At 41.9% G+C, this 17,584-nt stretch overlaps 1 protein-coding gene across 1 annotated transcript in view; it reads right to left on the reverse strand.

The window, feature by feature from the left end:
• The window catches only part of galnt14 (UDP-N-acetyl-alpha-D-galactosamine:polypeptide N-acetylgalactosaminyltransferase 14 (GalNAc-T14)), a 125,526-nt gene that overhangs the window by 97,773 nt on the left and 10,169 nt on the right, over positions 1-17,584 (reverse strand). The window contains exon 2 of the mRNA XM_029631406.2: positions 7,912-8,081. Within this exon, the coding sequence (XP_029487266.1) occupies positions 7,912-8,081 (170 nt within the window). The remainder of the gene's footprint in view (positions 1-7,911; positions 8,082-17,584) is intronic.

Genomic DNA, 17,584 nt, shown 5'->3' on the forward strand with positions numbered 1-17,584 from the left:
AAACAGGCCGGCCATAAGTGAGTCAGTAAAGACTGCTATATTTTCAGGACATATTTAGACCGAGCTACAACAACAACCCAGGTGGTAGCAGAGAGAGCAATTAACTTATTTTCTGCACTGTGTTTTCTGTGTAATTACTAAAGCACCGCGCTGCAATGGAGATCGATGGCTGACTGACAGGCGGAGGGAGGGGAGTCTGTGGGGAAATATGGAGAGCAAACTTCCTCCCTAAGCACAGCTGCCTTCCTACACCACTGCCCGCACTGAGCCACCCTGCACAACATACCAAATGTCACAGCAACGTTTCCCCCCACTCTCAAAGCAGCCTAGCTACCAGGAAGAAAGGCACTAGGTGTGGTGACTGCTATGAAAGGCTTTGCCCTAGGAACGTCACTCTGGGTTGAAGGCAGGCAGGCAGCTCGTAACACAATACAATGGGTTAGTGTCTGTCTGCAGGGAGGAATGACAGTGGTGAATATTCACTGGCATCAATTCAACATAAATATTACAGTGAAATGAGACGTGGCAGACATCGTGAGGAATTACAGTATTTTCAGACCTGCTGAAACGGCATAATGCGGCTGAGGTTTCTGTTTTAGAGTAAATATGAATCTCTAAACAAAGGCTGGATGCCAGTCCCAGTTTTTTAAACTGTTTATGATGTGTGTCCCAGAAGGTGGCGAGGCTGCTTGTGTAATGGCAAAGGTCCCGGTGACCGGCTGACCGTAGATCTGGTGTCAGCCAAATACAGAGGAGCAATCAATACCTGACTCATTTCTACCGCGCACAGTCACACACACACACACACACACACACACACACACACACACACACACACACACACACACACACACACACACACACACACACACACACACACACACACACACACACACACACGCACAAGCACACACACATTTCCCCCTCTCTCCGCAGGGGGACCTGAAAGAAGCGAGAGGGAGTGAGACAAGTGGTTGTCTTGTAAGCGATGGAGCGATACGATGGCTGACAGACAGGTTGAAGCCAGGTAAATGTGTGGACAAGCCTGAGGCTCCCTGTGACTGACCTGATCAATGACACAGGAAGGAAGGGCTTTCTACCCTAAGCTCAAAAGCAACAACCAACCTCCATTCAAAAAGCTCCAGTGACATACCTGGAGAAAAGCTTTAAATCGCAATTTGGCTTTTCAAACTGGATCATTGTGGTTAGATTTGTGCTCAAAGTACATGTTTGTAGATCACGAAATGCAAATAACTGTTTCTGTGGAAAGCTTTTCCATTTATCCTCACGTATCCTCAATGTAAAAAATAAAAATAACTGATATTTCTTCTCTCTGTGTTTCGTAATTTTCCTTCAATTCGCAAGAGGATAAATGTATCTCACAGGAGAAAGCATACGAGCGAGCAAAAAAACGTCCCTATGTCTCTCCACGTGGTAGCCATCTATCTGATGCTGTCTGGTCCAAACGAGTGTGACATTGTTGCCGTCCGTAGCATTGAAGGCAAGGGAAGCCAGCAAGCATCTGGCCTCCCTTGATAAAAAAAAAGTATAAAAAATGTGCCAATCAACATTGAGCGAGCTCAAATGTGAATGGTTCTGGCACACCAAAAATAAAAAATAAAAAGTATCAAAGGAAGCCAGCTTGGATTTTGGTGTCACTCATATCAAATCCCATTGAGAGCCTACGTCAATGACAGAAAAACTTGAATTGTTGCATCTCGTTGTGTTGTTGTCCTAGCTAGCTAAAATTGACTCTTTCCTAAATTAGCCATGGATGGAGATGGGGATTTGGACTTGTGGTTTTACTTAATTCTCCATACTGGCCAATGATTATAACAGCGATTCTGATCCAACCATTAGTTCGTACATTGTTGTGCCCCTGGCCTGAGACGATGGAAGTTCAATTGGTAGCTAGATGTAGAAGGCTAATATTAACCAGCTAACATTGCCCATGAATGGAAGTTAGGCTAGCGAGCAAGCATTTCAGCCAGGTAGCCTAGGACAACAAAAAATAAAAGTGTTTGCTGTATGACAGAGTCATAGACAGGTTCTTCAACTTGAAAGAAATGAAGATGGCATTGACGTTTCTCTACAAGTAGGGTGAGTCAACATGATTTTTCTACTTACACGATGTCCGCGCGAGACACACACACACACACAAAGATATCAGATCCATGGACAGCCAAGTCATATTTAGCCTACATTGATTGAACTAAATCGTTTTTGGTATACTTTAGTTGTCACTGTATTAGACTAAGCATAGATGATTTGATTATGTTTGTCATGTCTACTCCAGCTTCTTTGCTCCGGCGTTCGATGTCGCCGGTTTACTAACCACCAGTCCTGGCAAACCATCATTACGCACACCTGGCAACCCTCATTACGCACACCTGGCAACCCTCATTATGCACACCTGCGCCCCATCATGAGGCCACCTGGACTCCATCACTACCCTGATTACTCGCCCTTTATCTAGCCCTCCCTAGCATCACTCTTCAGGCAGTATTGTTTCTGTCCAGACATGCTCTTGTTTTGTATCGCTCTATGTTCATTATTATTATTAAACTCACCACCTTCACCTGCTTTCTGACTCCCAGCGTCACCGTTACAATGTTGAAATGTTGAAGTTGAATGGTACTGGAATAGTGGAGGCAGCTCCTGTTTTCTTTGCGACTTGCGGTAAATCTCCATGGTTCTAAATCAATAGTTGTTTAGTGGTCCGAAAATATCGTAAACATTAACTTGCTTGACCATGTTGATAGTCATATAACTGTTTGTTACATGCAATACGCTTTGTGGAATTCACTGGACAGATGTTGCTCTCAAGTTTTGGGATGAAACAAATGTGTGGTTGAATTTATTCTGCCACTGTGTCTTCTTATTGTTATTGGCCTTAGGCCTATATATCACGGTCACAAGGCATATGAACTAAGAGGTTATCTAGGAAACAACGCAATTATCACAACACATAGGTTTGCAATGGCTTTTTGTCTGGCTTCCACTGCTACTTCCTCTCTTGTGTATCCAAAAGATACTAACTCATAACGCAGTTTCCTTGTTTAAACTTTCATGGTTTTACAGTAAACTGGGCCTTCAAATAAAGCTAGCTGACCCAGATTGGGGTGTTCAGTTGTTCATGTGAAAATATCCCATAGCTGTAAGCAATTTAGAGAAATGTTACAAATTGGTAATTCACCCATTTTCATCAACATTGCAGCAGCCATCTCCCCACCAGTGAAAATGCATAAAACAGATGTGAGTCTGTTGTCCAACCAGATAACTAAACTAAACTAAAAGAAATGTCCTCTCACTGTCAACTGCGTTTATTTTCAGCAAACTTAACATGTGTAAATATTTGTATGAAGATAACAAGATTCAACAACTGAGACATAACCTGAACAAGTTACACAGACATTGGACTAACAGAAATGGAATAATGTGTTCCTGAACAAAGGGGGGGGGGGGGGTCCAAATCAAAAGTAACAGTCAGTATGTGGTGTGGCCACCAGCTGCATTAAGTACTGCAGTGCATCTCCTCCTCATGGACTGCACCAGATTTGCCAGTTCTTGCTAGCAATGTTACCCCACTCTTCCACCATGGCATGGTACCCGGACACAAGTACCCGGACATTTCTGGGGGAAATGGCCCTAGCCCTCACCCTCCTATCCAACAGGTCCATTGTCAGGATGAGCCTGCAGGAGGGGTGCTACATGAGGGAGGAGGATGTCTTCCCTGTAACGAACAGCTTTGAGATTACCTGCAATAACAACAAGCTCAGTCCGATGATGCTGTGACACACCGCCCCAGACCATGATGGACCCTCCACTTCTAAATCGATCCCGCTCCGGGGTACAGGCCTCGGTGTAATGCTCATTCCTTCAACGATAAACGTGAATCCGCGATCACCCCTGGTGAGACCAAACTGCGACTCGTCAGTGAAGAGCACTTTTTGCCAGTCCTGTCTGGTCCAGCGACGGTGGGTTTGTGCCCAGAGGTGACGTTGTGGTGATGCCCTAACCTTACAATAGAGGTGACGTTGTGGTGAGGCCCTGCCTTACAATAGGCCTACAAGCCCTCAGTCCAGCCTCTCTCAGCCTATTGCGGACAGTCTGAGCACTGATGGAGGGATTGTGCGTTCCTGGTGTAACTCTGGCAGTTGTTGTTGCCATCCTGTACCTGTTCCGCAGGTGTGATGTTCGGATGTATCGATCCTGTGTAGGTGTTGTTACACGTGGTCTGCCTACTGCGAGGACCATCAGCTGTCCGTCCTGTCTCCCTGTAGCGCTGTCTTAAGCGTCTCACAGTATGGACATTGCAATTTATTTCCCTGGCCACATCTGCAGTCCTAATCAAATCAAAATCAAATCTAATCAAATGTATTTATATAGCCCTTCGTACATCAGCTGATATCTCAAAGTGTTGTACAGAAACCCAGCCTAAAACCCCAAACAGCAAGCAATGCAGCTGTAGAACCACGCCTCCTTGCAGCATGCCTAAGGTAAGTTCACGCAAATGAGCAGGGATCCTGGGAATCTTTCTTTTTTATGTTTTCCAGAGTCAGTAGAAAGGCCTCTATAGCGTCCTAAGTTTTCATAACTGTGACCTTAATTGCCTACCGTCTTTAAGCTGTTAGTGTCTTAACGACCGTTCCACGGGGGCATGTTCATTAATTGTTTATGGTTCATTGAACAAGCATGGGAAACAGTGTTTAAACCCTTTACAATGAAGAACTGTGAAGTTATTTGGATTTTTATGAATTATCCTTGAAAGACAGGGTTCTGAAAAAGGGACGTTTCTTTTTTTGCTGAGTTTATAATGAAGGGCAAAAAAAATCTAAAATGAAATTAAAACGTCTAACATTACACTATAATGTTTGTGATGAAGACAAACATCTCTCTTTCTCCTTGGTTTGGTCTGAGCAGTTCAGATGGATAAAATAAGCAGCGTTTTCTGCTGAGGCTAACAAGCAGACGGCTCCTGAGTGCTGGAGACAAACGCACCGCTCATACTGAAAATCAATAGAGGTCCTTCGATTCTCACCCTTCAGTCCAGGGTGGATGGGAGAAACCGTGGGAGATGGGAGTATGGCTGAGAGGCGCGTCAGTGTCCTTAACTGTCTACCAAAGTCAAGAAGAACTGAGTGGGCCTAGAACCAGAACCATACTGAGCCTGAGATCTCTACACACAGCAGGGTCATACACTGTACTGTAGGCTTTGGAAACAATTGCTAGTTATACACACGGGCACACACACATGCAACAAAACAACGTCCACAGAATACACACACACACACACATCTTAAGCAGTCCTAAATACTCCTAAAAACACACTGGAAAAGAAGCTTAACATCACTGTCAAATTAGGTTGAAATAGCATTGTGCTCTAAAAATGAACATTTCATGCCAGCAGATTAGTCTGTGTAAAGTAACATGATTTTCTCGCCTCCTAAGGGTTTTAGTATGTAAGTTAAATATTTAGAGGGTAGGCTGTGTCAGCATAATGTTCAACTGGTTTCATTAATGAAAACATCACATCAGTGAGTAGGTCGTTGCCAAGTCTGTGTTTATACTGTATGGTCAAAAATCATCCTATGATATTTGCAAACAGGGTGTTTGATATCTGCGGGTTTTCCACTTATAGTAGCATGCAGGGCGGTCCTGGCCGTTCTGCCGCCCTAAATACGTATTTTGTAGACGTTGAAGTTAGGTTTAATTTAGGTTCTGAATACTTACAGTATTTTCTGGACGTTGAAATCAGGTTCATTTTCAGTTCTGAATGAAAGTTGAAAATACGTACAGTACCAGTCAAAAGTTTGGACACATCTACTCATTCCAGGACTTGTATTTATTTTTTACTATTTTCTACATCGTATAATAATAGTGAAGACATCAAAACTGCTTGTAATAAATGTACGGATATAAACTTGAAACTACTGATCATGATATTTTACCCCATGGGATGAAACTAGGGGACAGTAGTTGTGAGTAACCTGATTGTCCGTTCCATATTGTCCATTTTATTTTGACCTGTCCTGTTGTTTGTTAACATGTCAGCACATTTTACTTTGACCTGTCCTGTTGTTTGTTAACATGTCAGCACATTTTACTCTGACCTGTCCTGTTGTTTGTTAACATGTCAGCACATTTTACTTTGACCTGTCCTGTTGTTTGTTAACATGTCAGCACATTTTACTTTGACCTGTCCTGTTGTTTGTTAACATGTCAGCACATTTTACTTTGACCTGTCCTGTTGTTTGTTAACATGTCAGCACATTTTACTCTGACCTGTCCTGTTGTTTGTTAACATGTCAGCACATTTTACTTTGACCTGTCCTGTTGTTTGTTAACATGTCAGCACATTTTACTCTGACCTGTCCTGTTGTTTGTTAACATGTCAGCACATTTTACTCTGACCTGTCCTGTTGTTTGTTAACATGTCAGCATATTTTACTTTGACCTGTCCTGTTGTTTGTTAACATGTCAGCACATTTTACTTTGACCTGTCCTGTTGTTTGCTAACATGTCAGCACATTTTACTCTGACCTGTCCTGTTGTTTGTTAACATGTCAGCACATTTTACTCTGACCTGTCCTGTTGTTTGTTAACATGTCAGCACATTTTACTTTGACCTGTCCTGTTGTTTGTTAACATGTCAGCACATTTTACTTTGACCTGTCCTGTTGTTTGTTAACATGTCAGCACATTTTACTCTGACCTGTCCTGTTGTTTGTTAACATGTCAGCACATTTTACTTTGACCTGTCCTGTTGTTTGTTAACATGTCAGCACATTTTACTCTGACCTGTCCTGTTGTTTGTTAACATGTCAGCACATTTTACTTTGATTGGGCACAATTTAGGTTAGGCTATTTGATCGGAGAAACCTGCATGATGTAAAAGGTTTCCGTCTCATTACATTGTCAAACATTTTATCTCCAGCCTGTAGGCTACAGAAAAGGCCACCCTCTTTCTACAATATCCTATATCTGTTACATGATTTATGTTAGATCATCTTTTTTGACAAAATGTTGGTGGAGCGCCGCAGTGATGAGTCTCTCCAACAGCACCCTGGAGAGGCGCCCTGGGAATGGACAAGATAAATATTTTGTGTCCCGGCCTATGACAAAGTGGGCACTGCTTATCACCGGGTGTCATAAGCGCTCACCTATAAAGCCCATATGCCATTGGTTGAGAGAAATTGACATTGTTTTTGGGCAGAATTATGTGAGGTTTTATGGGTTGTTGGAGGTGCGTGTTGGTCAGTTTAGCTCAGATAATGCCGCCCTCGTCAATCTGCTGCCACAGGCGGCCACCTAATCCTGCCTTATGAGCGGGCCGGCCCTGGTAGCATACTCTGTGTTCTTTTCATTCTGGTGGAAATCAGTGTAAAAGCAGAGGCTTTCTTTGATGGATTGATGTAGGATTAGTTGGTTAATGGTATTAGAAACATCAGCAGTGCAGTGAGGATTTGAATAATATCCACTTTAAGACTAACTTCTTATTGGAAGCATACAAATGAAGGCAATGTTATGGGAGCAATGAAGTAGGAGTGTTTTCACACAAACTGCTACAGCGCATGTGGCAATTATCTCTTTCTATGCAGCTTGTAGCTGCCACTACACAGCCTTCCCTCTGACACGTCAACTACCTCTCATCTGCTAAAAACCATGTCCTCCTCCCCAGGAGGAGCAGAGTCACAACGTGGGGAAACAAGCCATCGTTAGGCTTACACAGAAGTAGATACATGCAGTCCTGTCACAGCCAGTGATCTGGCATAATATGGGCTATTTAGACGGATATTATTCATCCTCGCAAATGCCTTCTTGCATACTTAAACACACACATGCGTGTACATGAACACACACACACACACATCAATGGGCTATGTAAGTGTACTGTGCTGTGTAGGTTACCTGTAATGTCGTGTGTCTCTGAGAACTCTGTTGCTGGGTATCCTCTCACTCTCTCTTTGGTTGAAGGCATACAGTTTGTAAGGGTCCTGTCCTGGTTTCCATCGCCTGGCGTTAAGGTAGTTCTTCTCTTCAAACTCTTCCAGGAGGTCGTCCCATTCTGCCTCCGAGATCTGAAACATAAAAACATTCAACTCATCACACAAACACTGTAGAAACTCAACAACTTGCTGGGGTAGAATTCACTTTCAAACATGCAATAACACCCCAGTGTCCAACTGTGGAAGTTGTGCTGTAAGCTCATGTGCAGGTTTTTGGCTTGTTATGATATTAAGTCTACACTGTCATAAATATAACAATTGATGGCAGCATTTTGGCAAGTCCTCATCCTCGCAATAACTCCACAACATAACGACGACATTTCGACAACCATGGAGACAAACAGGCAGACGATGCACCTCCGCATTTGCTGGTGCAGAATCTGGAGGGCGTATCAATTATAGTCTAATAAAACCAGCCTATTTTGTGAAGCAGCAGCAGCTTGAAATCACCCATAAACCGGAGCCTCATATTTCCTGTTATCATTTTCTTTTTTTTGTTGCTGATGTGCCAGATTCGGCAGCTCCATCCATTAGGACTGAAGGTAGCCAGAGGTATATGTTCCACTCAGCCTGGATGATGCTGGTGATTAGCAAGCTAGCAGGTTGCTAGTTTCTCCCGATTACAGTTTGAATGGAGTCCACTGAAAAATCCCCAGCACAGGCTCATAAACACACGCATGCACGCAAACACACAAACACTTATCCTACTGCAAGCCCAGAGTAGAGGCAGGCAGGCAGCAGGGGAGGGCTCTGGGTGAAGCTGTCATGTTCCCCATGGCCTGGGGTAACAAAAGGCAGCCGACTTTGTGACTGAAGGATTACAAGGCTCATGAATCACTGCCTGCTGATGCTGAGTGATTAAATCTGATTTCCATGCAATGCAGCGCAGGGGTAATTGTTGGTCATTGAGAGAATAATAAAGCCTACTAATATGTTCCCTGGCCAAGGGCTTTTTGCATCAATGCACCAGAAACTTAATCCACCTTCAGGAAGAACCTGCTGGAGGTCGTGGCAAGGAGTTGGCTCTCTGTTTTGCATACAAAACGCAGCAAATTCAATGTAATCTTTTTAAGCAGAATGACATAGCCTAGAGTCCTCAGGCAAAACTCAGGGGAGATGCAGGTAGCCTGAGGGAGCCATTCCAGAATTCCATATTTTATTTCATGGTGCTTTTGTTTGTGGCCTATACACCTGGAACGGAGAATCTGCTCAAGGTCCTGTGGATTCATTATATTTACCAGACTTGTCTCCCGGCGCCATCGTTATGACGCCTAGCCAGCCGTCTCAATGCCTCTTCCCATTACACAAACAGACATTAAATAAATGACCTCCAGAAACAGGAATCATGTAATAACGTCAAAACGCAGCATTATCTTATTGAACACTACAAAACAACTAAAGATCCCATTACTTTCCCTGACATGACTGCTTCCATTTAAATCACAATGGGAAGGGCAGTATTAATTTCATACACAGGTGATGAAATGGTGATGCTATTTATTGCTTGCTCGTAAGAAGGATAATTTCACGAGACAAAGCCATTGAGGAGACGATGCAGTAGATAGAAGGTGATGGGGTTCGAACCTAAATGAGGCGATACAAGCACAAGGGCACTTGGCAATGACCACAGAGCCATAGGGGGGCAGCTCACATCAGCTCCTCTGTCGTAACTGGCCAATCCCATTATTCCCAGAGGACACTGCTGGCCCTGCGACTGTGAGAAGAGACTGAGAAGAGAGGGGAGAGAACAGGAAAGAGAAAGGGAGGAAACAAAGGAGAGGAGGAGAGAGAACTAGGGAAAGACTAGGGTAAACAAGTTGGGAGATAAGTGGGGCATCCTACCCACATTAGGAGGACAGTAAATGAGTCGTTAGGGTCTTTAAAGCCGGCTATCTGTCCGTCCGTGTGGTGGGTCAATTCCCTCGTTAGCATGCTGCCGATATCTTTCACGGCCTTGTCAGTCTGGCGGGAGATGTCATGCTCTGCCACTTTACAAGACTTACAACAGCATCCTACAAGCCTGTAATAGAGGTGGATAATTGTAGATGTCTGCATTCTGCATTAGTTAGACCAAATGGCTGGGGGGCGCAAACTGGAAAAATAGAAGATGATATATTTTCATTAAGGCATATCTTTCTGTTATATATTTCCCATAATAAAAGTTGATGTAGTAAAAGGGAGTTATGTGTACAGAATATTTGAGGATGAAATCTGTTTTCTTCATTTAATGATCTCTACAGAATGAAGTTATCTGAATGCAACTCCCCAAAAAGCTTGAGAACAACATTGACACGTCACCAATGAATGTTTTGCCTTCAGAGGTTTTCTCAGAGTTACGATGGTTGACAGCTGAATCCACAGAGGGAATGCTAAACTGGTGCTCACCTATTCACTTTGTCATCTCCAGCAGTATCAATCTCACCCCATGATGCCACCCACCAATCTGGGCAAAGTGGTTGTGTTTTATTGGCCCAGGCAGCAAACAGAATTCAATTCTAATTGGACAACACAGACAATCTGCCTGCAAATCGATCTGTCGCAACAAAGTTCAGCGGCTTGAGCAAATTCCAACAGTCCCTAGCAGCCGACCAAGGATCCATTTCTCAAGAAAGAACCGGGTGAGCCTCAAGATTGGAATTCCCCCGGGCTGCCAGGCAAGGCAAGGCCTCCAGAAATAACCCTGTCTTTGGTGCAGTCATCATCCTGCCTTTGCCTCTCCTCTGTTGTTGAGGCAGGCAGCTCAGCCACCAGAGAGCCAGGTTTCATGTGGAGGATACTGCAGCCTAATTGGATGTGATGCCTTGGTGGAGGGAGAGAGGGAGGGAGGGAGTGATGGAAGGAGGGAACAAGTGAGACAGAGCAGCGCAACATTTCAACCTCCAGCAGTTAGCGGGCTCGCCTGGCTCCCTCCTCAGACAGAGATGTGTGTCCTAATGAGTTGTGGATGACAGAGGGAGCTGTAATGGGATCCTAGCCCCCCCCTCAACCCCTCTACTCCTGTGTCTGTTTGTATGTTTGTGTATGTCAGTCCTATTTCTACACCCCTGAACTCCACCGCAACCCTTCTTACCCAACAGAGATAACTAAAGGAAAACTATAACAGGGGGAATCTCTTCATAGTCTGTCTATATAGTCTTGGTGGTACGATAGGAGGTGCACATCCGTATACTTCCAGTATCAAAGCTATGCAGTAATAATTGCACAGCCTCCTGTGACTCACAGCCAGGTAATGAGATGAACCCTAGCAGCTCATTTACAGATCTCTGTCTGGCTCGTCTTATCTCAGATGTGATGTTCAGGACTGCACAGTGCACGCACGCACACACACACACTGACACACCCACTGACACACACTGACACACACACACACAGATATTATTAGGAGTCCACGTGGTATTATTTAGTGCTGGGGGTCATAGCTCATAAACCAGCGGATGATAAAGTACAAATGGGAGCCAAGGCCGAGCTGACAGCCCAGACACCAATAACATTAAGAGGGCGTGGAGAGTCCAACACAATAACACACATCCTGTCTGGTTGATTTATCCCTGAGACCTACAGGCTCATTCATCATCCTACTGGTCACATTAGGACTAATGCCTCAGCCCTTTACACCACTATCATCATAATGTGTCATCTCTATTTTATATTGTTCCGTCTCTGATGTCATCAGAGCGATAGAGATATCGAAGTTCCTGGGCATGGTGCATGGTGGGTAAATTATAGATGCGTGTCTGGTCCACTGCAGGAATAGTTTCCACCTGCCCCAGGTACCACAGAAACAGTCAGTCATTATGGCGGGCAGAGGCAGCCCTGACCAATAGAATGTTAACACATCCTCTTGCTGATGACAGCCAATTCCTTTTTCAACTTTCAGGGTTAGCACAATGTGCAGAGGTGATTGCTTAGGGAGGGAAAATTCCCCTCTGTGATGCATTCTCCTCCCTGCATTGGAGGGTAAAACAGAGAAACACAGAGACTAGGAGTATGGACAGAAATGTTAATCGCAACACAAAATACAATTCATTGGATGTTTCATTCAGTCGGTGTCACCTGAAAGACTCATCTGTATCTGGTGTGTGGGCCAAAGTAATCCTCCTTCTCATAGTCATTGCCTTTATCCCTGCCCTTTGTCGAGGGACACATTGATTCAAGGTGGAAAAGCAGGATACATAGAAATAATATCATTGCATCATCGTCATTCATTTTTTAAATCAGTTTTACTTAGTTTGACTTGTTCTTTCTGCTTTCCTGAGCTAGTTCTTACTTAGCTTGGTTTCTGCCCAACATTGCAGAGCAAGGGTGTGTCAATATTGGTGACAGGACTATCTTAAAGGAGCACAATCAAGTAAACCAGCACAGTCATCAATTAAGAGCCTGGGGAAATCTATTGCCGCACAACCAAAGACCACTTTTACATTGTTTTCTGTTTGCACCAATCTATCTCTGTCTAATGCTATCTTTATTTTTCAATGGGTACTGTTGGAGTGGTGCCTGCGCTCTACAGGATGGAGAAAGCACAGTCAGTCTTATGAATCATTGCAGGAGGGTAAGAGGGTGTGATATTGGTCTGGCAGCTGTTATGTGGAATGTGCTGTTTTCTGCGACTGTGCGTGTGTGTGTGTATGTGTGCGTGTCTGTATGTGTACAAGTATGAGTCAAAAGCATGTCTAAATGTGTGAGGCGTGGTCACGTATAAGTAAATACAAACATAAATAGGCTATCCTCCTGAGATCCAGCAAACAAAAAGGGTTTCAATTATTATAATTGTTTACATCGCGGTGAAACAAATATTTTTACAAAGAAAACATAATTGTTTATTTAATTTATGTATTTGTATTTTATGTGCACTGTAGCGCACATAAGGAATCGATTGATAGTAAATAGTAAAAATGTAACCTTACAGTAGATAGGCAGTCGGTAAACACATAGTTGCATCCACTACAAAGGACATTTATAAACAAGCTCTTTAAATAAGAAAAAAAAATATTACACTGCTCTGAAAACTCACCAAACTATTCCTGAGATATTTTCTCAATAATAATCCATTTGAAAAGCACAACTTTTCTTCTTATCATATAATATGCTGATTGGGCTGGCAGACATTGTGAAAGATCAGTAAGAGAAAGTTATCCAGGTCACACCCCCACACGTGTGATATCATTGAAAAGCCCAGAATGTCCTGTCAAATGTACAATGGGACGTATCACAGTGGCATGAAAGGCCTCAAAGATAAAGACCAAAAACCAATGTCCCTTAGAGTGGACAAAAATCAATTGCTGGGTCTCTTTGAGTGCTTTTCCCTGAGCAGGCCTCAATTCTGGGAACAGACAAGTGGTTTTTATTATCAACACATTATAGCTATATTCACTTATCCATCATACCTTGTACTAAAGCATAATGACGTTAAAACATCTCATGTTTCCCTACAAATACTATAAATGGCTCTCAGTCTCATAGCTAAAATCCCATGCAAACCAAATGGGTGTGTATGAAGTTGATCATTCACTGGTCATTTTATTTAGCCAGAGTAGCAGTGGAAACTGGGCATAGTGGGTCTAGTTCAAACATGAAGAAGTGGATCTAAAATAATCAACAATAGAATTTGAGCTACACAGCACTGGAACCAATTGTGATTCATCAAAACTCAATCATACTGTATGAGAGCTGAGCCGGCTGATGTTTCTATTAAATATTCCCTTTGATTCCAAAAAGAGATGTTCTATTTCATTAAGCTATTTTTTGCTTTCCTGCATTTGGCATCTGGGGTAAGCAACTTCTCAATCTTTGAACTAGCATAAACACAGCAAAATTGTTTATAGAAGAGTTTGCCTCCTGCCTCTTTTGATCACTGATGTACTGGGTTATAGTAGGCTTACTAAAGTTCTGCGTTCTGGGTGACAACTTGTTGACTTTGCCATGATTGGCTGCTGCATGTGGACCACTTAAAATGAATGGAAATTGGATGCATGGATTGTTAATTTCTCACGGAACTACCATACTAAGTGAGTCATTTTTAATTGGTAACCCTGTGGATGACTCCACTCCAGGGTGGGGGTATGTAATGGACCCTATGCTGTATTACAAGTTTACTAAAGCACATAATATGCTACCTGAATCTAATTTTGTTTACTTAATCAAATCTATTCAGGGCTTTTCTCTGTCCCCCCTCCCCTAAACTGCTTTCCTTCAATTGTATCACTGAATATGTATGACCCATTGCTACTTATTACTAGGGGGAGGGGGGGGGGGGGGACATTGCAATCATGGCTGCATACGTGATCTGCAAGCAAGATATATGCAACATTTTCTCATTTTGCTAAGGTCATGAAATAGAAAAAAAATAAAAATAAAGAGCATCAAGGTTTCTATGGTTGAAATTGTCCTCCTGTTGCCGTCCGTGCTGCTGCTTCTCGGGTTCCATATTGAATTATAGAGCATGTCTTTCAAGCTGGGGAAACAATAAAGCAACAGAAAATGGCAGGTGACCCTTCCACTCTCTCCCTCTTCTCCCTCTTCCAGTAGGCTTCAGGAGAACATCAGTGGAGAGGTTATCAAAGCGACAGCGGTCAACAGACAGAAAAACTAATAACTGGAACGCTTCCTCTGTGGACACAGGTCTGTAAGTGTTATTTTCGTAGCTGGGAAAGAAATTGGCTGAAAGGCAATAAGCTGAATAGCCCCCATATTAACTGAATTCACAGAAATGTGCCAGAACCCATGCATCAAGGTGTATAGACATTGTGCACCTCTAAATCTCAGATTCAGGCTGTGTTTGAGCAGAGATAAAACAACTGGGCTTTCATAAGCTGGATAAAGTTAGAAGAAATATTCATATTTATTCTGTCTGAAAAAAGAAACTGTTGATCACATGAAAGTAACATGTTCATATTCAGCAATTGGTAACACTTTTTAACATGGCATAAATTGCAACTTTGTTGCATGGTTATAAATCTATCCTTAATTATCAGACAAACAACAACAATCTATGAAAGTGGATTTCATTTGAACTCATTTTATCATTCTCTATAGAACCTCTGAGGTTTGATTCATATGTGAGGCCTTCTACATGAATCATCTATGATCTAATTCTGCTTACAGTACAGACACACTATGAAAGCTCAATGTGTACAGATCTCGGATCTTAAAATAGTCCTGCAGCAACAGGAAATGTGAATTATTATGTGGATTATAATTAATGGATTTTTTTTAAATATGTTTTTCGTAACGGAAAACCAAGTGTGAAAGATTACAAACTTCAGAAGCCGTTTTTAACCTCAAATACACTACAGGTTTAAAATGTCACGCATTTTCCTGCAACAGGGTGATCAAATTAAGATCCTACATCTGTAGCAGCTAGGGCTGTAGCGGTCACAAAATGTTGTTAGTGATTGTCAAGCAAATAACTGTTGGTCTCACAATAATTGTCCGGTAATTAACATAAACACATTTAGCACCTCCTGGCTTCCACACAAGCCACTGATGCAGACCTTTGGAACATCTACATTTTAAAAAAGTATAATAAATCCATGTAATATTGCCTAAACCTTCACAATAAATCCATTATTTATTATAGACAGGTCTAAAGAAGCATGATATGAAGAAAATGTAGTCTATTTCAGAAGAACAGAATAGCATACTGTCATGACGTTGCCCTCTTTGGGTACAGCGAGCCCCCCTCCCTCTGCGCCAGGCCTTCTCTATGTACCATCAATGTTTTGATTGTAAGACATTGTAAGGCTGCATGATGAGACTCTAATGATGATTTGAAAAAAGTTGCTTGTTCTGTTTAGTTTTTTTGAGCAGGCTGTACACACTACATTAGTCACTAGAGGTCGACCGATTATGATATTTCAATGCCGATACCGATACCGATTATCAGAGGACCAAAAAAAGCCGATACTGATTAATCGGCTGATTTATATATATATATATATATATATATATATTTGTAATAATAACAATTACAACAATACTGAATGAACACTTTTATTTTAACTTAATATAATACATCAATAAAATCAATTTAGTCTAAAATACATAATGAAACATGTTCATTTTAGTTTAAATAATGCAAAAACAAAGTGTTGGAGAAGAAAGTAAAAGTGCAATATTTGCCATGTAAAAAAGCTAACAATTAAGTTCCTTGCTCAGAAAAATGAGAACACATGAAATCTGGTGGTATTGGATGTTCTTATAGGCACTATAGTATTGTCAGCCTAATCTCGGGAGTTGATAGGCTTGAAGTCATAAACAGCGCAATGCTTGAAGCACAGCGAAGAGCTGCTTGCAAATACAGGAAAGTGCTGTTTGAATGAATGCTTACGAGCCTGCTGCTGCCTACCACCGCTCAGTCAGACTGCTCTATCAAATATCAAATCATAGACTTAATTATAATATAATAACACACAGAAATACAAGCCTTACATCATTAATATGGTAAAAAAGAAACGATCATTTCGAAAACAAAACGTTTATTCTTTCAGTGAAATACGGAACCGTTCCGTCTTTTATCTAATGGGGGGCATCCATAAGTCCAAATATTGCTGTTACATTGCACAATCTTCAATGTTATGTCATAATTATATTCAATTCTGGAAAATTAATTAGTCCTTGTTAGGAAGAAATGATCTTCACACAGTTCGCAACGAGCCAGGCAGCCCAAACTGCTGCATATATCCTGACTATGCTTGCACAGAACACAAGAGAAGTGACACAATTTCCCTAGTTAAAAGAAATTCATGTCAGCAGGCAATATTAAATAAATATGCCGGTTTAAAAATATATACTTGTGTATTGATTTTAAGAAAGGCATTGGTGTTTATGGTTAGGCACCCATTGGTGCAACGACAGTGCTTTTTTCGCGAATGCGCTTCTTAAATCATCACCCGTTTGGTGAGTAGGCTGTGATTCGATGATAAATTAACAGGCACCGCAGAGATTATATGCAACGCAGGACATGCTAGGCTTCTTGATGCTACCCATCCCGGATCCGGGATCGTGACTACAGGCTCAAGCTCATTACCATAACGCAAAATGCAAAAAATATTCTTAGAAATATTTAACCTCCACACATTAACAAGTCCAATAGCTCAAATGAAAGATAAACACCTTGTTCATCTACCCAGCAAGTCAGATTTCTAAAATGTTTTACGGCGAAAACACACCACATATTTATATTAGACCACCACCGAAACAAAGACAAGAGGCAGCCATTTTGTCCCAGAAAATATAAAATTATAAAAGCAGGATTAAAAAATAAATCATTCACTAACCTTTTGAAAATCTTCATCAGATGACAGTAATAGGACATGTTACACAGTACATTTATGTTTTTTTCAATAATATGCCATTTATATCCATAAATCTCTGTTTACAATGACGACATTTTCAAAAAATGCTACTCAAATGTCCGGAGAAATTATGATAGCTCCGACAGATAACGTCAGATAACAAGCAATACACATGACTAAATATACATGTTCTACATATAGTTACAAAGATACACTTCTTCTTAATGCAACCGCTGTGTTACATTTATTTTTAACGTTACAGAATTCGTTCACTAGGCTATA

The sequence above is a fragment of the Oncorhynchus nerka genome, linkage group LG24 (assembly GCF_034236695.1).
Source record: "Oncorhynchus nerka isolate Pitt River linkage group LG24, Oner_Uvic_2.0, whole genome shotgun sequence".
In the NCBI taxonomy this organism is placed as follows: domain Eukaryota; kingdom Metazoa; phylum Chordata; class Actinopteri; order Salmoniformes; family Salmonidae; genus Oncorhynchus; species Oncorhynchus nerka.